The sequence below is a fragment of the Xenopus tropicalis genome, chromosome 4 (assembly GCF_000004195.4).
Source record: "Xenopus tropicalis strain Nigerian chromosome 4, UCB_Xtro_10.0, whole genome shotgun sequence".
In the NCBI taxonomy this organism is placed as follows: Eukaryota; Metazoa; Chordata; class Amphibia; order Anura; family Pipidae; genus Xenopus; species Xenopus tropicalis.
The window spans coordinates 16200723-16226040 of NC_030680.2; the positions used below are offsets into that span (position 1 = coordinate 16200723).

Sequence of the window (25318 nt, forward strand, 5' to 3'; positions counted from 1 at the left end):
CGCTGACAGGCTGTACTGTACAAGCAAATGTTTGACCCACCCAGAAGTGTGAATACCTAGTGGGCTGAACAAGGAATTCTTTCAAATATGTGAAAAACTGTTGGGACCGCTATTCTAAGCACTACATTCATTATTTATTCTTTTTTTAATTCCATGATATTAAGGGTTAAAGTACTGGCAATATGAATATTGTCACAGCAGCACCACCTGCTGGTCAGTTTCTGAACATGAAGTAGTCAAGGAAGAACATCGGATCAGCCCTCTTTCTTTTTCCCGACACCTTCCTTGACTACATCATGTTCAGAAACTGACCAGCAGGTGGCGCTGTTGGAACAAAATTTATATTGACAATACTTTAACCCATAATATCTTATTATTGTGAATTGCAAAAGTGCTTATACTAACACTCAAGCATAAGGGTTTAAAACATCAATCATCTCAATTATTAACTTGTACATTTTTTTATTTATTGGTACATTGATACATGTGTGGGTCTATACATGTGAAGTTGGAATTTAATGGTAAAGCTTGTGAAAAAGAATGTGAGTGCAGCTGACGCTCCCATTTCACCAGTTGCTCACTGGTACAACCTGGCAGATACCACTGGAATGTTCTCGTTATGTTCATGGCGTCTGAGATCTTTACTGCCCTCTTCTGTCGACGGGTCATATTGCAGCTTTCAGTAGCCAGACACGCAGCTAATGGTGCTTTTTAAGAAGCTGGGAAAAAAACAAACATTATTATTAGTAACAAGTATTTATAAGGTGCCGACGTATTCTGCAACAATCGATGCTGTCCAGCTGGTAGGATCGGAGACTGGAGATGCACTTTTTTTTGTTGGTTTCCGATTAATAAATAAAAAGGATTGCCCTTTGCATTACAAAATACATAGAACAACAGAAAACACACAAATTAATTTATTATGCTCTTCCAGATCCACCTCCTACATCTTTGTTCTACTTGCCCCCCCCTCGCTGTTCTTGTATGTTGATCATTGCCCCATTTTGTCCCATATTTATATTTATTGATTTACTTTGTATTTATCTATTATTATCTTAATAACCCCGTTTATATTAACCCTTTAAGTGCCAGCCGAATTCGTCATTTCGGTTCCCCCCAGTGCCAGACGTTTTTTAAGCATTTTGTACTCATTCACTTTAACAATGTTTTTTGGTAGGAAAACCTCCATGAAACTAGGGAAATTATATATCGTTTTTTTCGTCACTAATTGGGCTTCGACATACATACCAAATTTTATAACTTTTCTGGAGATATGATGTGTATTTTGGGTGAATTATGTAAAAAAAAAATAAAATTATGAAAAATTTCTGTATATTTTGAGTTTTTTTTCCATAGAAAAGTTAATTTTACAAACTTTTTTTTGTTGTTTGTAAAAGCCCTGATACTCCCAAGTCCAACGATACCAAATATGTGGTGGTACCCCACAGTTCCTGTCCAGAAGTAACCCCCAAACTAAAGCAATACTTAGTACAATATCACACCAGAACAAAGCGGAAAAGCGCTTGTAACAGTTGATGCAGCATAACTTATATGTAAATCTAAAATATCCCCTCATGTTTGGTATCTTTAGAAACTACAGACCTTCAGGTTTCTAGGTGCAATGTAGTTTTCACTAAAAAGCCAAATACCTTTTGTCAGTGCATTGTGAAATTTGGAAGTTTTTTTGACATTTTTTTTTTTTTCTAAAACGTAAACTTGGACGCATGATCAAATGTGGATTTGACAAAAAAAAATCTCATAAAAATTTTCTAACAAAGGCAAATTTGAAAGACAAATTTCTACTGAATAAAATGATGCCCCATATGTATGGGTGCACATAAAGACATGGGCACCAAACACTCCAAAGCAGGGGCAATGCACAAGGGCAATTACAGCTAAAAATGTGGGTGCTGTGCTCTATGTGCACTACCTGCAGTTTTTCAGTGTTAACCCCCCCTACTTGTGAAATAACCCCCACAAACTATATATTTCTGAAAAGTGCACACCTTCAGCTATTCAGAGACACCACTCTTCTCTTTCTACATAGAAAATTGTGGCCGCAGTCCCTTGCAGAAGTCAGCGCTTTGGTCAGAAATCGAGGAAAAAACTGATAAAAAACCTAGATTTCTCCCCAAAATCTCCATGGCAACTACCAAAAACTTACTAAACATCAATCTGCAAGTTCCCCTGAATAAAACAATACCCCATATGTATGGGTGCACATAAAGACGTGGCCACCAAATGCCCCAAAACAGGGGCAATGCATAAGGGCAATTTCAGTTGATATTTTGGGGGCTGCGCTCTATGTGCACTTCCTGCAGTTTTTCAGTGTTAACCCCCCCTACCTGTAAAATAACCCCCACAAACTATATATTTCTGAAAAGTGTACACCTTCAGCTATTCAGAGACACCACTCTCCTCTTTCTACATGGAAAATTGTGGCCGCAGTCCCTTGCAGAAGTCAGCGCATTGGTCAGAAATCAAGGAAAACCAGATACAAACCTAGATTTCTCCCCAAAATCTCCATGGCAACTACCAAAAACTTACTAAACATCAATCTGCAAGTTCCCCTGAATAAAACGATACCCCATATGTATGGGTACACATAAAGACGTGGCCACCAAATGCCCCAAAACAGGGGCAATGCATAAGGGCAATTTCAGTTGAAATTTTGGGGGCTGCGCTCTATGTGCACTTCCTGCAGTTTTTCAGTGTTAACCCCCCCTACCTGTAAAATAACCCCCACAAACTATATATTTCTGAAAGTGCACACCTTCAGCTATTCAGAGACACCACTCTCCTCTTTCTACATGGAAAATTGTGGCCGCAGTCCCTTGCAGAAGTCAGCGCATTGGTCAGAAATCAAGGAAAAAACAGACACAAACCTAGATTTCTCCCCAAAATCTCCATGGCAACTACCAAAAACTTACTAAACATCAATCTGCAAGTTCCCCTGAATAAAACGATACCCCATATGTATGGGTACACATAAAGACGTGGCCACCAAATGCCCCAAAACAGGGGCAATGCATAAGGGCAATTTCAGTTGAAATTTTGGGGGCTGCGCTCTATGTGCACTTCCTGCAGTTTTTCAGTGTTAACCCCCCTACCTGTAAAATAACCCCCGCAAACTATATATTTCCAAAAAGTGCACACCTTCAGCTATTCAGAGACACCACTCTTCTCTTTCTACATGGAAAATTGTGGCCACAGTCCCTTGCAGAAGTCAGCGCATTGGTCAGAAATCAAGGAAAAACCAGATACAAACCTAGATTTCTCCCCAAAATCTCCATGGCAACTACCAAAAACTTACTAAACATCAATCTGCAAGTTCCCCTGAATAAAACGATACCCCATATGTATGGGTACACATAAAGACGTGGCCACCAAATGCCCCAAAACAGGGGCAATGCATAAGGGCAATTTCAGTTGAAATTTTGGGGGCTGTGCTCTATGTGCACTTCCTGCAGTTTTTCAGTGTTAACCCCCCCTACCTGTAAAATAACCCCCACAAACTATATATTTCTGAAAAGTGCACACCTTCAGCTATTCAGAGACACCACTCTCCTCTTTCTACATGGAAAATTGTGGCCGCAGTCCCTTGCAGAAGTAAGCGCATCGTTCAGAAATCAAGGAAAAACCAGATACAAACCTAGATTTCTCCCCAAAATCTCCATGGCAACTACCAAAAACTTACTAAACATCAATCTGCAAGTTCCCCTGAATAAAACGATACCCCATATGTATGGGTACACATAAAGACGTGTCCACCAAATGCCCCCAAACAGGGGCAATGCATAAGGGGGGGGCTGTGCTCTACCTGCAGTTATTTAGTCTAAACACCCCCATACCTGTGAAATAACCCCCACAAACTATATATTTCCAAAAAGTGCACACCTTCAGCTATTCAGAGACACCACTCTTCTCTTTCTACATGGAAAATTGTGGCCACAGTCCCTTGCAGAAGTCAGCGCTTTGGTCAGAAATCAAGGAAAAACCAGATACAAACCTAGATTTCTCCCCAAAATCTCCATGGCAACTACCAAAAACTTACTAACCATTAATCTGCAAGTTCCCCTGAATAAAACGATACCCCATATGTATGGGTGCACATAAAGACGTGGCCACCAAATGCCCCAAAACAGGGGCAATGCATAAGGGCAATTTCAGTTGAAATTTTGGGGGTTGCGCTCTATGTGCACTACCTGCAGTTTTTCAGTGTTAACCCCCCCTACCTGTGAAATAACCCCCACAATCTATATATTTACGAAAAGTGCACACCTTCAGCTATTCAGAGACACCACTCTTCTCTTTCTACATGGAAAATTGTGGCCGCAGTCCCTTGCAGAAATCAGCGCTTTGGTCAGAAATCAAGGAAAAACCAGATACAAACCTAGATTTTGGTCAGAAATCAAGGAAAAACCAGATAAAAAAACCTAGATTTCTCCCCAAAATCTCCATGGCAACTACCAAAAACTTACTAAACCTCAATTTGCAAGTTCCCCTGAATAAAACGATACCCCATATGTATGGGTGCACATAAAGACGTGGCCACCAAATGCCCCCTAACAGGGGCAATGCATAACGGGGGGCTTTGCTCTACCTGCAGTTATTTAGTCTAAACACCCCCATACCTGTGAAATAACCCCCGCAAACTATATATTTCCAAAAAGTGCACACCTTCAGCTATTCAGAGACACCACTCTTCTCTTTCTACATGGAAAATTGTGGCCGCAGTCCCTTGCAGAAGTCAGCGCTTTGGTCAGAAATCAAGGAAAAACCAGATACAAACCTAGATTTTGGTCAGAAATCAAGGAAAAACCAGATAAAAAAACCTAGATTTCTCCCCAAAATCTCCATGGCAACTACCAAAAACTTACTAAACCTCAATTTGCAAGTTCCCCTGAATAAAACGATACCCCATATGTATGGGTGCACATAAAGACGTGGCCACCAAATGCCCCCAAACAGGGGCAATGCATAAGGGGGGGCTTTGCTCTACCTGCAGTTTTTCAGTGTTAACCCCCCCTACCTGTGAAATAACCCCCACAATCATATATTTACGAAAAGTGCACACCTTCAGCTATTCAGAGACACCACTCTTCTCTTTCTACATGGAAAATTGTGGCCGCAGTCCCTTGCAGAAGTCAGCGCATTGGTCAGAAATCAAGGAAAAACCAGATAAAAAACCTAGATTTCTCCCCAAAATCTCCATGGCAACTACCAAAACTTACTAAACCTCAATTTGCAAGTTCCCCTGAATAAAACGATACCCCATATGTATGGGTACACATAAAGACGTGGCCACCAAATGCCCCAAAACAGGGGCAATGCATAAGGGCAATTTCAGTTGAAATTTTGGGGGCTGTGCTCTATGTGCACTACCTGCAGTTTTTCAGTGTTAACCCCCCCTACCTGTGAAATAACCCCCACAATCTATATATTTACGAAAAGTGCACACCTTCAGCTATTCAGAGACACCACTCTTCTCTTTCTACATGGAAAATTGTGGCCGCAGTCCCTTGCAGAAGTCAGCGCTTTGGTCAGAAATCAAGGAAAAACCAGATACAAACCTAGATTTTGGTCAGAAATCAAGGAAAAACCAGATAAAAAACCTAGATTTCTCCCCAAAATCTCCATGGCAACTACCAAAAACTTACTAAACCTCAATTTGCAAGTTCCCCTGAATAAAACGATACCCCATATGTATGGGTGCACATAAAGACGTGGCCACCAAATGCCCCCTAACAGGGGCAATGCATAACGGGGGGCTTTGCTCTACCTGCAGTTATTTAGTCTAAACACCCCCATACCTGTGAAATAACCCCCGCAAACTATATATTTCCAAAAAGTGCACACCTTCAGCTATTCAGAGACACCACTCTTCTCTTTCTACATGGAAAATTGTGGCCGCAGTCCCTTGCAGAAGTCACGCTTTGGTCAGAAATCAAGGAAAAACCAGATACAAACCTAGATTTCTCCCCAAAATCTCCATGGCAACTACCAAAAACTTACTAACCATAAATCTGCAAGTTCCCCTGAATAAAACGATACCCCATATGCACATAAGTACATGGCCGCCAAACCTGAAAATGCATAATATTGGGGCTGCACTCTATGCACCCCTTTTTTTTTTGCCTGCACCCGAATGAATGGAATACGCTCGGGTGCAGGCACATGTAGCCGATATACGCATGAAAACGCGTGAGAATGCAAAGTCTCGCGTTTTCATGCGTATATCGGCTACATGTGCCTGCACCCGAGCGTATTCCATTGATTCGGGTGCAGGCACAAGTAGCAGGCGTAGGGCTGAATTTTCGGCAAGCGTTTTTCCACTTGCTGAAAAAATCAGCCCTACGCCATGTGTGGCATCAGCCTAACCCTTGGCAATAGAAACTACCAGAACAATCTTAGCACCTCTGGACCTTTCTAGAACAACTGAAATCAAATGAAGTTAAAATGGAATAAAACCACTAAAAGCAATCAAAGAACAATAATTGCAATGAAATCGGTGATCAGAGCCCTGGATCCACCAATGTCACTGCAAAAGCAACCTTTTTAGGGCACTAAATACACAATAAAGAACAATGCAAAGATAAAACACCATAAAATCAGTAAATTCAAATAAAAACCGCTCAAACCAACAGAAGAACAATTATTGCAATGAAATCGGTGGTCAGAGCCCTGGATCCACCAACGTCACTGCAAATTCAGCACCCAATAGCAATACAAAAGTTATAGTGCAATAGAATAATTCAAAAACAGAAATCAATTATGAAAATGCAAAAAAAACACTAAAATGCAACCAAATAAATCAGATAATTATAGAGCAAGATCAGAAATAAAGTTTTAGTAAAAAAAAAAGACTGCCAGAGAAAGCAAAGAAAGAAAGAAAAGAAAAGAAAGAAAGAAAAAAAAAAAAAAAAAAAAAAAAAAGTGTAAGTGTAAGTGTGTGTGTAAGTGTCTGTGTGTGCTTGGGAAAGTTGTAAATAAGTGTGTATGTGTACAAAAGTGTAATAATGACAAAGATAGAAGAAGAAATAGAAAAAAAAAAAAAAAAAAAATTTTAGACAGTTGAGATAGAAATAAGCAAAATAAACAGTGGTTAGAGAGTTGTAGTTCAGCTTACACAATGCAGGCAGGCGATCAGGGCGACCAATCTGGCAGGAAGGCAGCAGGAAGGCAGCAGGGGGGCTCCAGCAGTCTCACGTGGCAGCAGAGTGAAGAGGCGACGGCGGGGGCGGCGACAATTAAAGGGACAGCAGTGGACACGTCATCAATGCGTGTCCACTGCTGTCATTGGCTGAGGACCCGGATCGGCGGCGCTGGGGGACCCGGATCGGTGAGTATGACCTCTTATGCTCGTTGCCTAGGGGGTTGTGCAGGCTTTACAAGCGCTGCGCTGCTTTAAAAGCGAGCGCAGCGCTTGTAAACCCGTTAGTGCTGTAGGACGTAGATTCTACGTTCTATGGCACTTTGGTCCCTTGGTACCTAGGACGTAGAATCTACGTCCTATGGCACTAAAAAGGTTAATGTATTCTACTGTACAGCGCTGCGTACATAAGTAGCACTTTATAAATAAAGATATACATACATACATCTCTGCTCCCCTTGTTTGTTATTTTCCCATAGCCAGTGGTGTAACTATAGAGGAAGCAGACCCTGCATGGGGGGGCCCAAGGGACAGAGGGGCCAGGACCACACGGTCTGCTTCCTCTATAGGTCTAAATAGTCCCCCCTCCCCATCTTACCTACTCAGCGGGAGCAGCTGTGGAGTGGGGCACATGGGGGGGGGGCTGGATGGGTGGAGGAAGGGCCACGTAGGTGCACACTGGGCCCTAGGATTGCCACCCCTGCTACCTTTTTCTTCTCTGGGCAGGGCCAGGCGGTGATGTCACAGGTGATGTCACAGGGGGCGGATGGTGACGTCATGGGGTGGGGAAGAGGCGGATCAGTGACATCACAGGGGGCTATGACGCAGCGATTGCTGATGGCCACGTCAGTCTCAGTCCTAATTTGGAAAACCGGGCAGGAGGTTTTAACAGCCCTTCCGAAAACAGGTGGCAACTGTACTGGGCCCCCTGAAGATTTTCTCCTGCGGGATGTGGGGGGGGGGGGGGCTGGCCCATTATTATTACAGTGTTGTCCACATCTCTTGCAGTTCCTTCCCTAAAGGGCCCCCATAAAATAATCATGTTGCATTGTGCTTAGTACACAGGTTTGTTGATATCAGTGTCAGACTGGCAGAGTAACGGAGGGTCTCCAGGTGGGCCCCAGCCAGAGGCAAGTCTTATCAGCATTTTCTTGTATCTTGTACTTTAGATACAGACATGTCCCCCTCCCACCCACATTGCACGACATGGATTCCCCCGACCAAATGGCACAAGTTGCACAAACAGTGAATATAAGGATGGGACCCCTGTGCGGGAGTGGCCCTGTTTGGACTTACTAAAGTAGTAACTGGCATGGAAGCCACCAGCCTCTACTGATGCGTCGCTGTGAAAATAGATGAGCAAAGAGCGTCCATACGACGTGTAGTTCAGCAGCGGGATAACGCCGCATTTCTTCTGTTGTCTCCTGCTGTCTCGGAGAACAAGATAGTCATGTGAGCAGCCCTGAGACGCTTCCAGGTCGAAATGAGCGATACTGAGTGCAATCTGCAATGGGAAGAGACAGGATTGCTACAATACATGAGTGATACTCAGAGTTCCCTGTATAACTCAGCCTGCAGCCTTGTGCCTTTATATGGGCACAGAACCCCTCAGTGACTGCTAATATCCTTATCATTTACAGTAGGGGGTACATTATCCCTTATAATACATGAGTGATACTCAGAGTTCCCTGTATAACTCAGCCTGCAGCCTTGTGCCTTTATATGGGCACAGAACCCCTCAGTGACTGCTAATATCCTTATCATTTACAGTAGGGGGTACATTATCCCTTATAATACATGAGTGATACTCAGAGTTCCCTGTATAACTCAGCCTGCAGCCTTGTGCCTTTATATGGGCACAGAACCCCTCAGTGACTTCTAATATCCTTATAAGTCACAGTAGGGGGTTCATTATCCCTTATAATACATGAGTGATACTCAGAGTTCCCTGTATAACTCAGCCTGCAGCCTTGTGCCTTTATATGGTCACAGAACCCCTCAGTGACTTCTAATATCCTTATAAGTCACAGTAGGGGGTTCATTATCCCTTATAATACATGATAATGGGTGTACTAATGTAACTACAAATCTAATTTACAGCATGTCCAATATCATTTGAGAAACATGGAACCTTTAATGGCTAATGCTGATTATAGTATACAGCCCGGTGTGTATGGCTATGGATGCTTAGTGATGATTAGTTCTAGTGGTTATTAAAGTGTAGATAGGGATACCAATATCTGATAATATCACAAGATAAATGACCTTATAACCAATGGGTGCCAGGATGGTCCACACACAGTCTGTGGCGTTGGGGTACTTGGCAGGGAAGTTGGGAGTCGAGAAGTTTCCGAAGGGCTGGAAAAAGGAGCCGCCACATTTTACTGGAAAACAGAATAGAGACAGTCACATATCTGAGAATGAAGGGGGGGGGGGATTTCTTCTGGTTTCCAAACGCGCCACCGGACCAGCCCCTAACTTCTCCCACTCACCAGAAAAGTATAGCGCCCTAAAATTCACTCCCAGACCACTGGTGGCAACGTCCATTCTAATCAAGTTCCCAGAAGCCACTACGCCTGCCGGCCGTGCTTTCCCACAAGTCTTTGAGATCAGAAGTGGGGATTCTTTGCTTTGCCCGTCATAAACTGTTACTGAGCCCTGGGCACAGGCTGGGGATGGCCGAATGCCCAACGAATGAAACTGCAGGAAGACCTGTAGAGAGAGAGGCAAAGGCAGTTACATAATTCCCATTCATATGTATTTACACATTAGGGGTCATATATGGAGACCTGGGGAAGAATATAAAGATGATATTACCCCACACCCAGATATATACAGGTATACCTTGCCCTGTGGGACCCGGATCAGCCACACACAGACAGAAGTGTTCGGATACAGCCTGGAATTCCATGAGAAGTCACCCCATCGGTCTGCCAACAGGAAACCGCACACACCTACAGTATGACGAAAACAAAGATGGGGTATGTATCCATCCAGTGTCGGACTGGGACCCCAGGGGCCCACCAGAAAACCTTACACCATAGGGCCCACTCTTCAAACTATTTTTCCTCCTTTCCTCACTCAACCACTTAATTCTCCAAGTCACTTTTATTTACAAATACTTTTTGCGTAGTATGTGCCACTAGTTCATCCATAATAGAAAGCTGCCATTTTAAGAACTAAGGGCCAACCCCAGGGATCATATGACTCACAGTGCACACAAACAAGCCAAGGCACACATACATGCTAGGCCCCATCAGCCAATGAATGGACAGAGTTCTGCCTTTTGCTCCCACACTACTTCCTGTTACAGTTAGAGCTGCATTATTTCCTGTCGGCTGATCTTTGAAGGAGCACACAGCCCATCACTAAATGGCGGCTCAAGCTATAAAAGGGCAATATTTACTGATCTACAGTATATATTCCAGTTTTGCAAGATTCTTTAATAGGTCACTTGAAATTATGTAAACTGTCTGTTGGTTAAGTATTCATTCTGGGGGAATAGTTTTCCTTTAACTAGCTTATAGATGGTCACCTGACTGGTCCACTTTCTGTATTGGTAATTGGGAAGGATAATAACAGAAGCCTAGCAAGGCCAGTAATTTGTCCCAAAAAGGTGCCAACTCTATATACGAGCAACAGTAGCCCCCCAATAACAATGCTAGTCCTCTTAAAACTTAACTGCACTGATAGAGTCTGTTTATTTTCTCCACATCCAAAGAACTTAGGCCAACACGCTGACCAATCATAGCACTGGGATTCCCTTTCGGTTCCAGAGTTGGCTTCCCAGAATTTGTAGCAAAAGCAAATCTGTTAGAGAGCAACACAAAGACAGAGGGAAATAACTCGGCAAATAACTCATTATGGCACCACACCCCCTAATATGGAAACTCTCCAATCTCCATTAAGAAAGGAAGCCATTGTACCCCACACCCCCACTTTGTGCAGGCAATGAGCATTTTAAGACAAGAGCAAGGAATTGGACTAGACCTACTTGCCATAATGCATCACCGACAGATAGTCATATGGCGACCCTAGATTCTGTGTGTTCATCTTGAGGAAATTGCGCTCTTTATCTGGAGGGGGCAAAAAAATGGTAAAATAGGGAACCAGAAGTCTGAGTATAACATAAATTTGTCCAATGTATGGAATTGTGTCAAGTAATAGAATATAGCATGAATGAAGGGATAGAAGCCCTGCCTCTAGGAGATGATTCACCTGCTCCAGGGTTAAGCTTAGGGTTGGGGTTAGGGATAGTTAAGTCTAAGGTTGGGGTTAGGGATAGTTAGGCATAGGGTTGGGGTTAGGGATAGTTAAGCCTAGGGTTGGGGTTATGGATAGTTAAGCCTAGGGTTGGGGTTAGGGATAGTTAAGCCTGGGGTTGGGGTTAGGGATAGTTAAGCCTGGGGTTGGGGTTAGGGATAGTTAAGCCTGGGGTTGGGGTTAGGGATAGTTAAGCCTGGGGTTGGGGTTAGGGATAGTTAAGCCTGGGGTTGGGGTTAGGGATAGTTAAGCCTGGGGTTGGGGTTAGGGATAGTTAAGCCTAGGGTTGGGGTTAGGGATAGTTAAGCCTAGGTTTGGGCTTAGGAATAGTTAAGCCTAGGGTTGGGGTTAGGGATAGTTAAGCCTGGGGTTGGGTTTAGGGATAGTTAAGCCTAGGGTTGAGGTAAGGGATAGTTAAGCCTAGGGTTGAGGTTAGGGATAGTAAAGCCTAGGGTTGAGGTTAGGGATAGTTAAGCCTAGGGTTGAGGTAAGGGATAGTTAAGCCTAGGGTTGAGGTAAGGGATAGTTAAGCCTAGGGTTGAGGTTAGGGATAGTAAAGGCTAGGGTTGAGGTTAGGGATAGTTAAGCCTAGGGTTGGGGTTAGGGATAATAAAGGCTAGGTTTGGGGTTAGGGATAGTTAAGCCCAAGGTTATGGTTGGGGATAGTTAGGCATAGGGTTGGGGTTAGGGATAGTTAAGCCCAAGGTTATGGTTGGGGATAGTTAGGCATAGGGTTGAGGTAAGGGATAGTTAAGCCTAGGGTTGAGGTTAGGGATAGTAAAGCCTAGGGTTGAGGTTAGGGATAGTTAAGCCTAGGGTTGAGGTAAGGGATAGTTAAGCCTAGGGTTGAGGTAAGGGATAGTTAAGCCTAGGGTTGAGGTTAGGGATAGTAAAGGCTAGGGTTGAGGTTAGGGATAGTTAAGCCTAGGGTTGGGGTTAGGGATAATAAAGGCTAGGTTTGGGGTTAGGGATAGTTAAGCCCAAGGTTATGGTTGGGGATAGTTAGGCATAGGGTTGGGGTTAGGGATAGTTAAGCCTAGGGTTGGGGTTATGGATAGTTAAGCCTAGGGTTTGGGATAGTTAAGCCTGGGGTTGGGGTTAGGGATAGTTAAGCCTAGGGTTGAGGTAAGGGATAGTTAAGCCTAGGGTTGAGGTTAGGGATAGTAAAGCCTGGGGATGGGGTTAGGGATAGTTAAGCCTAGGGTTGGGGTTAGGGATAATAAAGGCTAGGGTTGGGGTTAGGGATAATAAAGGCTAGGGTTGGGGTTAGGGATAATAAAGGCTAGGGTTGGGGTTAGGGATAGTTAAGCCTAGGGTTGGGGTTAGGGATAATAAAGGCTAGGGTTGGGGTTAGGGATAGTAAAGGCTAGGGTTGGGGTTAGGGATAGTTAAGCCTAGGGTTGGGGTTAGGGATAATAAAGGCTAGGGTTGGGGTTAGGGATAGTAAAGGCTAGGGTTGGGGTTAGGGATAATAAAGGCTAGGGTTGGGGTTAGGGATAATAAAGGCTAGGGTTAGGGTTAGGGATAATAAAGGCTAGGGTTGGGGATAGTAAAGGCTAGGGTTGGGGTTAGGGATAGTAAAGGCTAGGGTTAGGGTTAGGGATAGTAAAGGCTAGGGTTGGGGTTAGGGACAGTAAAGACTAGGGTTGGGGTTAGGGATAGTAAAGGCTAGGGTTGGGGTTAGGGATAATAAAGGCTAGGGTTAGGGTTAGGGATAGTAAAGGCTAGGGTTGGGGATAGTAAAGGCTAGGGTTGGGGTTAGGGATAGTAAAGGCTAGGGTTAGGGTTAGGGATAGTAAAGGCTAGGGTTGGGGTTAGGGACAGTAAAGACTAGGGTTGGGGTTAGGGATAGTAAAGGCTAGGGTTGGGGTTAGGGATAGTAAAGGCTAGGGTTGGGGTTAGGGATAGTAAAGGCTAGGGTTGGGGTTAGGGATAGTAAAGGCTAGGGTTGGGGTTAGGGATAGTAAAGACTAGGGTTGGGGTTAGGGATAGTAAAGGCTAGGGTTAGGGTTAGGGATAGTAAAGGCTAGGGTTAGGGTTAGGGATAGTAAAGGCTAGGGTTAGGGTTAGGCAGGGCCGCCATCAGGGGGGCACAGGGGGCACAGTCGTCCCGGGCCCGGGCATTTTTAACTTCAAAGGGGGCCCGGCCGTGCTAGAGTTTTCTTAGCTCGGGCCCCCTTTAAACACCTACGGGCCCTGCAACTGTCATTGGCGGCCTCCAGCGCTATGTCCCACGGCCCCCGCTACACCTGCGCTTTCATAAGGTTGCGGCCCGTGCGTACTGACGTCACACGTACGCACGGGCACAACCTTGTAAAAGCGCAGGTATAGTGGGTGCCGTGGGACATAGCTGAGGACGCAGGGAGGAGACGCAACTGAAGCAGGAGGAGCCGGAGGCCACAGAAGGAGCTAGAGGTAGCAGGAGAAAGCAGCAGGATGATTGGGGGGGCTTGGAGGATGCTGAGGGGCAGCTGGAGGATGCTTTTGGGGGGCCCTGGGGTAGCAGGAGGAAGCTTATGGGGGCCCTGGAGGATGCTTGGGGGGCAGCTGGAGTATGCTTGGGGGTCAGCAGGAGGATGCTTTTGGGTGGCCCTGGGGTAGCAGGAGGAAACTTGTGGGGGCCCTGGAGGATGCTGGGGGGCAGCTGGAGTATGCTTGGGGGTTAGCAGGAGGATGCTTTTGGGGGGCCCTGGGGTAGCAGGAGGAAGCTTGTGGGGGCCCTGGAGGATGCTGGGGGGCAACTGGAGGATGCTTGGGGGGGGGCCTGGAGGATGCTGGGGGGGGGGCTGGAGTTTGCTTGGGGGGCCCGGGAGGAAGCAGAAGGATGGTGGGGGGGAGCCGGAGGACACAGGGGGGGAGCTGGAGGAAGCAGTGGGGAGCGGGCCATAGTTGAGGAGACTGGGGGAGGGCCACCAATGTTTTAGGGAGCCCTGTGCTGGCTAGCAATATTTTAGGGAGTCCCTGAACTGGAACCAATGCAAAACGTAACCCCTGGCCACCAATGTTTTAGGGGGGCCCTGGCTACCAATGTCTGTGTGTCATTTGAATTGATGGGAGGGGTCACTGGGGGTGTGGCCATTGGGGGCATGGGAGGAGGGATGCCCAGAAAATTTTATTGTGAGGGGCCCCATGATTTCTGATGGCGGCCCTGGGGTTAGGGATAGTAAAGACTAGGGCTGGGGTTAGGGATAGTAAAGGCTAGGGTTGGGGTTAGGGATAGTAAAGGCTAGGGTTGGGGTTAGGGATAGTAAAGGCTAGGGTTGGGGTTAGGGATAGTAAAGGCTAGGGTTGGGGTTAGGGATAGTAAAGGCTAGGGTTGGGGTTAGGGATAGTAAAGGCTAGGGTTGGGGTTAGGGATAGTAAAGGCTAGGGTTGGGGTTAGGGATAGTAAAGGCTAGGGTTGGGGTTAGGGATAGTTAAGCCTAGGGTATTCTCTACTTAATAAGGTGGGATGTGCTGTGGGTGACCAGAGGCGTGGCCTCTTTCGAACCTTAGTATAGGCAACAGGGGGTAAGGATGGTGCTTCTTATTGACTGAAAATAAGTAGCTGTAAAATTGATGAGAGTGCTATTCTAAGCACTTTTGCAATTTATATTCATTGTTTATTTTATTTTTTTAATTTTAACACATTAAAGGTTAAAGTACTGTTAATATGAATGGATTTTGTTACAACAGCGCCATCTGCTGGTCACTTTCCAAACATGAAGTAGTCAGATGTTGTGGAGGAAGTTGTCAGGAGAAAGAAAGAGGGCATTATCTGAAAGTGACCAGCAGGTGGTGCTGTTGTAACAAAATCCATTCATATTAACAGTACCTTAACCCTAAATATCTAAAAAAAAAATAATGAGTGTTTTGTTTTAAAGGTTAAAGGTTTACTTATAATTTAAAAGGATGTACGTGTAAAGAATATTTTGGGAGGTGTGAGGGGCTACTATACACAAATAGATACAATATGTGAGCTGCATCCTACCTACCATGGCTGATATTATCCCAGTTGATGTTGATATAATTGTCCCTGTCGCTCCTGCACTGCTCATGTTGGAAGCCCAGAGAATGAAGCAGCTCATGTTGTATCACCCCATGGTGCAGGCAGCCTGTCTTCATAAGAGACACGTCCTGGGCCCCTCCAACCCGTCCAATGTATGACCAGCACCTTTAAGAGTACAAAGAGACACCAGAATGCAATGTATGGGCCCAAACCAACACTTTATCAGCCCACGGGGGCTCCATCAGCACTGCTCTATATCCTACAGTGTTTCTATAATAACTGTAGCATTTTAGTAGAGAATAATAAAGATTTAGGGGAGAGAGCTCGGGGTCCTAATAATCGGTATAACCCTAACACTTAGTATCTCCAAAAGGAAATTAACCGCTACATATAATAAAAGTTCTGCAAAGGAAATCCTTCTCCTAGCAGCCTCCCCCAATATTAAAGTCACTCTCATGCACTTTAGAGTATTATAGAACCCTGCCTTTGGGGTAATGGTCTGGCTGCACTCTGCACCATGTGGTTAGGGTTGCCACCTTTCTACAGAGTGTCTTACTGGCAGGTAGGAGCAGCCACAAAAAGAGGTGGGGCAATGACTTGAAAAGGGCGGAACAATTATGTAAAATGGGTGGAGCTATGACATTGCGACTGCAGAAGGGAGGGTAATGAAGTGCATCCAGGAAGAAATAAGATAAGAGCTAGGCAGATGGGGGTAGGCCAGGGGCTAATCTTAAGTGTATGGCAAGTTTACCAGCAGCTACATTGCAATACTGGCCCCAGCCTTGGCAGATGTTTTACCAGCTTGGGGGCAACCCTACAGGCTTGGAATAAAAAATCAGGGACCCCCCTTTAACTTGAATGTCTGAATGAGGTATATTAGTACCTATGTGTTGGGCAGGGTGCAAATAGCGGAAAACATGGCAAATTGTGCCCTTTCTATGCACTTTGCAACCTGCAATGCACTTATGATAAATGACCCCTTGTTAGTATTGTTTATAGCTGTAGTTTATTCCTCCGCCAGTAGGGGGAGCTCCTGTTGTAGCTAGCTATAACTCTCAGAGTTTACTCCTACTATAAAATAAACTCTCCCAACCAAAAGCAAAGGACAGATCGTTGATAGTTCAGCAGGGATCCTGACCAGGTTTTGGAAGACCCCAGCGCATTTAGTAAAAGTGATTACGGACTGGACTGTTATATCCCCATGCCTAGCAAGAGCCTGCAGCAAGCAGCTGGGTCAACTAACCTGTCTTTTAAATGTGATAATTAAAATAATTTCCCGGATAATGATTGCTTCCAATTTTCTGTTATGAAATGAAATTATGTTTAATAAAGTGGATGAAAGCGGAGTGCTCTGACCCTTCTCACCCGTCCTACGTAATGGCGGGGATGGCAGTGAGTGGGAGTCTTTGTTGCAGAACGGAGATGAAATGGCACAAACCTTTATATAATGGCGCTGACATCATGGCACTGAGAAAGGGAGCAGTGAAGCAAAGGCCCTGCCCCTGCACCAGATGTTTGCCCCAAACTGCCCTTCCCCATATCAACCCTTTCATTGCCACGGTGGCCAATCTGCAAAAGCTGATATCAGCTCAAAGATATCTGAGACCTATTGGTTATAACAGGAAGAGTCAGATTAGAAAGTGCCCCCTGGCAGGGGATGGGGAGGAATATAACAGAAGGTCCAGTCCGTAAACAGTTTCTGTCCTTTTCTTGTGGTTGGGAGAGTTTATTTTATAGCAGGAGTAAGTTCTGAGCTAGCTACAACAGGATAAAAAGGGCAAAATGTACCGTATTTTCTGCTATTTGCACCCTGCCCGGCACATAGGTACTAATAAGAACCTCATTCAGACATACAAGTTGGAGGGGCACCTGATTATTTTATTCACCACCTACTACTTTATTCACCACCTCCCCCTACTGGTGGAGGAATAAACTACAGATACAAACAATATTTACATGGGGTTATTTATTGTAAAGGAATACTGTCATGGGAAAACATGTATTTTTCAAAACCCATCAATTAATAGAGCTTCTCTAGCAGAATCCTGCACTGTAATCTGTTTTTCAAAAACACAAACACATTTTTTTATATTTAATTTTGAAATTTCACATGGGGCTAGCCATATTCTTCATTTCTGTGCTCTGATAAACTTCAGTCACACTTTACTGCTGTGCTGCAAGTTGGAGTGATATCCACCCCCCCCTTCCCCCAGCAGCCGATCAGCAGAACAATGGGAAGGGAGCAAGATAGCAGCTCCCAGTAGGTATCAGAATAGCACTCAATAGTAAGAAATCCAAGTCCGGCTTGGGACTCCTCCAGTTACATGGGAGTAGGAGAAACAATAGGTTAGCTGAAAGCAGTTTAAATGTATAGTGCTAGCTCCAGCTTAGCCGGTAAACACATGGAAGCTGGGGAACACATTCAAGGTGTAAAAAAACAGCTTTCCACCAATAATAAACCAAGAAACAGGATGTTAATGGTGCTAAATTATTATTAGGTCTAAATTGCTATAATACATGGTAAGGGGCAATTGTATAACTGGCCCAAAGCTTACCGAATGGATGTGCTTCGTTTTTTTGATCCTAAATTTCTAAATCTGCATGTACTTCTATGGCAAGTAGTAATTATTGTGAATGGAACAGGCATATATACAGGAACAGTATACCCCAAAATAATCGCCTTACTTACCCATCGTAGGGGCGGATCCTCAGGTAGTCGCTTTCATTGTTATAGGTCACAAATTGTATGCAGGTGAGGACCGTCACCTCGTCCATGGCGGCTCGTATGATGTCTCTCTCAGTGGAATCTGCAGCACAACCCACGGGAATGTTAGGTTTAGGGACAGAGGGGGCCCAACCTCAAGCTTAAGTAACTGAGAACATTGTTTCCTATGTTTTCCTAAACATAACGTAACCAAAGTAAGAGGGCTGAATTGATGTTCTTTTGGTTAGGAAAGATGTGAGAAACGTTATCTGAGGTTTCCACAGTTTTTCCTAACCAGAAGAGCATCAGATCATGAATTTTACAGCAACTTATTGTAAAGGTTGACTTATCCTTTAAAGTCTGCTTTGCCCTAGGCTGAAGCAGCGAGGAAATGAAGATACCCATACTGTAGTTGTTGGACAGGGTGTAGGGTACAAGGACCAGTCCTTTCCTAGATCTTGGCCAGAGACAGGACTTCCCAGGACACATTAGAGCATTCCTGCTTTTTTTGACCGCAATGTCCCCTTGGATCATAGACTTGGAAGTGCCTGTTGGGTAAGAAGGTAAAGATGTCAGAGTGCTGTGTGCGTCAGTGTTATATGTAGGGTATCTCTGTCTTGGGTTATGGGGGGCTCTATCCACTGTATGAGGCGCTGGATGCAAATAAAATTCAGTGTCTCATTCCACCTTTTGTGTTTGCCATATCTCCATGTGTCTGAGTGAAGCCCCGCCATGTCCCAGCATAATGACATCATCACAGTGACATCAGGCTTGTGTTAAAGGATAAGTAAATCTTTAAAATAAGTTGACATAAAATTCTTCCTAACCAGAAGAGCATCAAATCAGCCCTCTTTCTTCTGATTACTTCCTCTACAATGTCCCCGACTACTTCATGTTCGAAAACTGCTGCTGTAGCAAAATGCATTCATAATAACAACATATTATTAACTCATTTTAAAGGTTTACTTATCCTTTTAACATCATATTCCATAAAGGAATATGGACAAATTTAAATTGTACAAAAAAATAAGCTGGGAATGGGACAAACCATGGAATTCATGCATTTATATTGATTTCCCACACCTTGTGTCTCAACCCTTTCTCCTTGTAGAGTGTAAGCTCTTTTGGGCAGGGCCCTCTTCACCTCTTGTATCGGCTAATGATTGCTTTATATGTTACTCTGTATGAAACCCACTTATTGTACAGCGCTGTGGAATATGTTGGGGCTTTATAAATAAATGTTAATAATAATAATAATTTGGTATAAAAGGACAGACCTTGCAAGCATTATCTCTCTCTGTTATTACCAATGCAATTACTATAATAGCCATTGTTTGACTTGTACCCCCGTTAGTACAAGTTATTACCTTGGTTAGAAGTTAGAATCTCAGAAAAGACATCAGTTCTGGTATCACTGGGCCCTGCTGGAGAGAGAGGAGGCTGAATATCCAATGACACTTAAGATCAGTGACATTAATGTGAAGATGGAACTTACCTGAGCCAGGTGATCTCTCAGGTGGGACCTGAAATGCAGAATAAATTACATTAAATTACTTTTTCTTACTTATCTTTCTATTTATGCGCTCCTCTGTTCATATCCCTGTCTCTCTTTGAAACCACAGCCTGGTTGCTAGGTTAAATTAGACCCTAGCAACCAGATAGCTGCCCAAATTCCAATGTGAAGAGCTGCCGAATGAAATGCTAAATAATTCAAACACTACAAATTATTAAAACCAATTGCAAATTGGCTCAGAATAGCATAGCATAGCTACCTCATACTTAAAGTTAATTTAAAGGTAAATAACCCCTTGATCTCTGCCTGATGTGCCCTCAGTATAATAAGTGCCCTTACCTGGCGAGGGTTCCCGGCACACAGCACCAGCAGGGCGCTGACGAGGAGGGATAAATGCAGCTCCATAGTGCTGGGAGTGAGTAGAGAGCAGGTAGAATCCCGTAGCTGCAGGTTTATAGCACAGACTGGTAGGGGGTGTGGGGAGGGACACAAGCCTGGGTACCAATCACCACCTACTGAAGTGCACAGAAGACTACACTGATATACTGAATAAACTGTGTACGGGAGAAGGCTGGAGGAATTCATCAGTATGGGGTGTGTGGGATACTCTCATAATTATCTGTCCTGTGTAGGTTTCCTAGAAATGTCTGCCTTCAGGCCACTCATTCATGACAATTTCTAATTGGAAATAATGTAAAAACGATTTGTTTCTGTGCATATATATCCTAGGCATTTCAATTAAAGTGTTTGCCTCAATTCCCCCTATACAGGCCATGGGGTTCAGCTCTTAAACTGGGCACGCACAGTAAGATCTGCTTGCTTGGTACAGTTCCAAACATGTGGATCTTTGACAAATTTGTTTATCCAGGAGCTGGGCCAAATGGGGCCAACATTATTCTTGGCTGGATATTGGTGGTGTTACCACTTGGCCAGTATTTGACCAGCCCAGCCGGGAAATCACCAGCTTGCGCCAGGGCCAGAATTATACATTTCTGTAATACCCTACGAAGCTCACCCTTCCCTAACCCTCTCCATTGATGGATTACCCCTTATAAGGCCAGACCCGCCAATAGTCCGACCATTTTCCCACCAACTCTGCCCTTTTCCCAGTGATGCTCCCCCAACCTGAAAAAAGTGGCAACTTTAGATATCGGTTGGGCAGCCCATCCAGAAGACTTAAGGTGGCCATATACGTAGCAATTCCGAAAGGTTGTTCGTTTCTCCCACTGACGTTCAGGGCTGAATCGTCAGATATGGAGGTAGTAACAATAGAAATCTACCTACACCTGCAGATTCAGCCCTTAACTTAGATTTTGCTCGGGCGCCTTTAATGGCGCCCAATCAAAATCTTTATATGCACTTTCAAACGTTAAAGGTATTGTTCATAACTTTTGGTAAGATGTAGAGAATAATATTCTAATACAATTTGCAATTGGTCTTCAGTTTTTATTATTTGTGTGTATTTAATTATTTCACTATTTGTTCAGCAGTTCTCCAGTTTCGAATTTCAGGAGATATCTGGTTGCTAGGGACCAAATTACCTTAGAAACTAGGGAGTGGTTTGAATGAGAGACTGGTATATGAATAGGAGAGGGACTGAATAGAAAGATAAGTAATAAAAAATAACAATATAACTGTAGCCTCACAGAGCAATAGGTTTTTGACTATGGGGTCAGTGACCCCCCATTTAAAAGTTGGAAAGAGTCTGAAAAAAGGCAAATAATTAAAAAGCAATAAAAAATAAATTATGAAGACCTATTGAAACATTGCTTAGAATTAGCCATGCTATAACATACAAGTGTTAACTTGAAGTTGAATTGAACAGGCTTGGTGGGCACACTGGCATTGGTCACAGTTTGGTATATGAGTATGTATTAGGTTTGGCAACTGCCCCATCCCCACCAGGGGCATCTTGGCACTAGTGCTGCACTGTTGCACTACTCAAAAAACAGAATTTCAGCTCTTGATGGTACGAGGAGTGTTTCTTTGCTGCCCCTGATAACTCGAGGGGTGCTGCTCATGGGTCAGTAGCACCCAGCCCCCTCCCACAATAACAAGGCCTGAACCATCATAATCCCATGGCTACAGTGGTAAGGGTTTGGGCTATGGATTAGCAGTGATGAAGGGTGGGAAATGGGCGAATCTAGGGTTACCCAGCCAGCTGGTGCCTGATTGACCCATTCGGTAAATCACCGGCTACTGCCTTAATTACAGATTTACTGGCAATGTAATTGCTGGTAAATTTGTAATACCCTTCAAATCTCTCCCTTCCCTGACCCTCTCTGCTAAAGGATTACTCCTTATAAGTACAGACCCACCTATACTGTCCAATTCCCAACCCCAACCAACCCCCACCTATTTACCCATCCTGTGACTTCAATTTCCCATCCCCTTTTACTCCCCCAACCCAAAGGCCAGTATTACAGGAAAAAAAAGGTGGCAATCCTTGGCGGATCAGGGGTGGGTAAGAGAGCTGTCTGTGGTGGGAGAGGGGCTTAAAAAAGGTCTGCTTGCAGGTTCACAGAGATGAGAGAAGAAAGGGGATTTACAAATATACCAATTAGTAATATCGGCACTGGTGAGTTACTTAGGCTGTATGGATGCAAGTAGCTTTGTGAATGGTACATGTGCTCCACTTTGCATCCATTTTAGCTCCTTGCACCCGCACGCCTACAGGAGGTTTGTGTAGATTCAGCCCTGAAAAGCAGAGCTGTCATACATGTAATGAACACTAGGTGTCAGTGTTGGCTACACAACTGGAAACCTCCTAGGTGCCTACATGGTATTCTTGCAATTCGCATTATTTTAAATATGTTGCATGTTCCCCAGTGAACTATGGAGAACACCCTAGGGGTAGGGTTGCCACCTGGCCTCTAAAAATAATGCTTTGTGCCAATGTTATTAAAAGGGGAGAAATATAAAAATATAGGAAGGGCAGTAACTGTACCTAGGGTAGAGGCGCTAAGAATACACTGCCCCAGACCCCACCCTCAAACACCCCAAACACCTTTTTTGTCCCAGAGACAGAGCCGGTAGTTCCACCCCACTGCCACTCTGCGCACACAGTATATACTAGAGAGTCCATCTGACAGTAGGACACAAAAGCTTGTTTGCTTAGGTAACACAAACACCAGCCTTAGGAAATGGCACTCAGACTGGCGGGATGAGATTCTACACAGCTCAGCCGACAGGTTATTCATGTCATGGTGACAGGAAAGATTTATTCTGACTTTTTTCTTTAGGGCAATCAGTGCCTTGGTACAGAGCTGCTCTGTGCAGCCCAAGACCCTGGCTTTGTTCAGCTGAAGACTTCCATGTCCCGGCCGTGACCAACCCTGGAATCTCAATACCTGAGGCCTCAAACCACAGAAAGCCCAAAGACTCATTTACCAACACAGGCCCTGGTGCAAGTGCACTTTTTTTGGAGTAGAGATGGTGTCACTCCTGGTACGCCAACGAGCATGGAATTAATAATGGCTTTAGTCTGAGACGGTAGTCAGTCGCAACCTCTGATGCCACCTGTTGGGGGGGAACCAGGAGTTCATCAGAGCAGCCTGTTGTAAATAAGCCCTTCTGTTTTCCCTGCCAGGGCTGGAACTAGGGTTAGGCAGGAGAGGCATGTGCCTAGGGTGCAATGATGAAGGGGTGCCAGGCAGGTACCCCTCCTGTCTACCCTTAGTCTGTTTACCCTTATCATTGCTCCCGCCGCTTGTCATTGTGTGGTAAGGTGGCCAACTGGCTTGGCCTGTCCCTGTTCCCTCCTTTCCCTTTTCAAAAAGGATTAATTGGGGGGGGGGGGGGGGGGGGGTGTATGAACATGTTAGGCACAGTATCTCTTTTTCCTAGGAAAACAATACTAAATCTAAATCTCACCTTTATGAGCCTTTAGGCTGACCTCCCAGCAAGGTTGCAGCCCCCACAGTTTGGGTACCAGTGCTGGATAGGGACATATCTCTTGTCATCACTGGGGTTCAAGGGCTACACTTGTATTGTTCCCCATTATTCCCGGTGACCTGAAAAACAAGGTATTGCTAAGTAAATACAAGTACAGTAGATATTTTATTTTATATCAGTGGTAGCCCTGCTCTCCTAGGAGTCCTATGGTTGCCATCTGGCTGGTATTACCCGGCCTAGCCAGTAAAATAGCAGCCAGGGCCAATGCACCCCCAGCAGATCTCTGATTTGCCCCCAGCCCGCCTCCTATCCCCTCTCCCAACTCCTTTTCTAGCCACCCTCATACTATTTCCCTTTGAATGCGGCCCACTGACTTCATGCTCTGCCCCCATTAATGTCATTGCTCTGCCCCTGAAGTCATGGACCCGCCCCCTGTTGACCCGCCCCTTGCCCTGGCAGGCAATTCTTTTGAGATTTACTCTGCAACAAAACAGCTAAAAATCGGAATCCGACAATTTGCCAGCTAAAAGTTGCAGAGACCATGTAGAAGTCATTGGCAGATGTCCCTTCCCTCTCCTTAAAAGAGCCTTCTTTTGCCTTGAAACTTTAGAGGTTTTGGATTTTTGATGCTGGTTATTGTGCGACAAATTAAATAAACTTGAGTTTTAGTAAATGTGCCCCGTGATGTCAATAAGGAAAGGAGCATCACAGTGCAATGCATTGTGGGTTATATAATTCCTGAATGCTGCCTGTAAGCTGTGAAGTTGTTACAATTTGTAACATCAATGTTTTAGTCCCTCCTCCCCTGCCAGGATCTCAAATGATACAGAAAGAGAAGAACTGTTTTGCAGCTGAATTTCAGCATATATAAATGGTATTTGTTGATATTAAAGGAACTTTAAGTACTTCTAGGCAGGCTGACCTTAGTCCAACTAGCATACCACAGTGCTATGCAAATGTAACCCCTAATGTACAGCAGCTTCCACAGCTACACTCTTCATAGTCCCTAAATCTGACACTGTCACCGTTTCATTTTGGCGCAGCTTGCCGGCCCTTTAAATCTCTTTCAAGCTGAGGTTTAGGGCACTTTCTCGGCAAATCCCCTTAGCGAAAGAAACACGGTTTGGATTAAATACAGACAGAGCTGGAACCTGTTTATGGAATGCCTCCCAGATTTAAATCAAGGACAGCCTGCATGGTTGATATACGCATGCATATACCCAAGAGGATTATTGCTGGGGAAACAAGGGTAACACATTGCCAGTCAAGGTGCCCTGAGACCGTGCCACGTTCAACAGATCAACAACAGCTGAAGCCTATGCCTGCCCGTGCTATCCACTGCCCAGATAGTTGGCATTCGTACCAACACAAACTTATTATAGGGCAGTCTGACACTCAGTGCCTATATACGGGCAATATCACTTATGTACAGCTTTAGCAGGCAGGGTAACAAAGGGCAGTTTATTCACCCAGGCGTGGGTATATACAGGTTAAAACAGCAAAGTCGGCTAAATGCTGATGAGAAAATGAATTTGAGAACAAAGTGTGTTTGTGCAGAGAGGCAGCATCTCTGGGGATTCCTGTATCAATATATACTGAGCCCTGGAGTGTAACAATAATGCAGTCTGGGGGGGCAGGGATGGAAACGTTTGCAATTTTATTATGTGTTTGCTAACCAAGTCATCACCCCCTGGAGGTACAGGGGGTCCTTAAGAGATTTTGCTGTGGCACCTAGTAACTTCTACTTAAATAATTATACCCCTGAAAAATGTAGGTGTCTATAAAAATATACTGAATAAAACA

The 25318-nt window shown here is 44.6% G+C and overlaps 1 protein-coding gene across 2 annotated transcripts; it reads right to left on the bottom strand.

The window, feature by feature from the left end:
- Positions 1-445: 445 nt before the first annotated feature.
- Positions 446-23857, bottom strand: LOC100496745 (embryonic protein UVS.2). 2 transcript variants are annotated; one of them, XM_031900501.1, is made up of 13 exons: positions 23495-23857; positions 19604-19631; positions 19476-19529; positions 18516-18656; positions 18094-18211; positions 15391-15569; positions 11148-11229; positions 10836-10963; positions 9998-10107; positions 9646-9865; positions 9419-9537; positions 8450-8657; positions 446-719 (listed from the first exon to the last, which is right to left on the bottom strand). In XM_031900501.1, exons 4-13 carry the CDS (start codon positions 18640-18642, stop codon positions 712-714), a joined length of 1299 nt encoding a protein of 432 aa, XP_031756361.1. In that variant the 5' UTR covers positions 18643-18656; positions 19476-19529; positions 19604-19631; positions 23495-23857; the 3' UTR covers positions 446-711. The 2 variants fall into 2 exon arrangements, with proteins under 2 accessions (XP_031756361.1, XP_017948777.1); XM_018093288.2 differs by having other exon boundaries at positions 19476-19532.
- Between the last annotated feature and the right edge of the window lie 1461 nt (positions 23858-25318).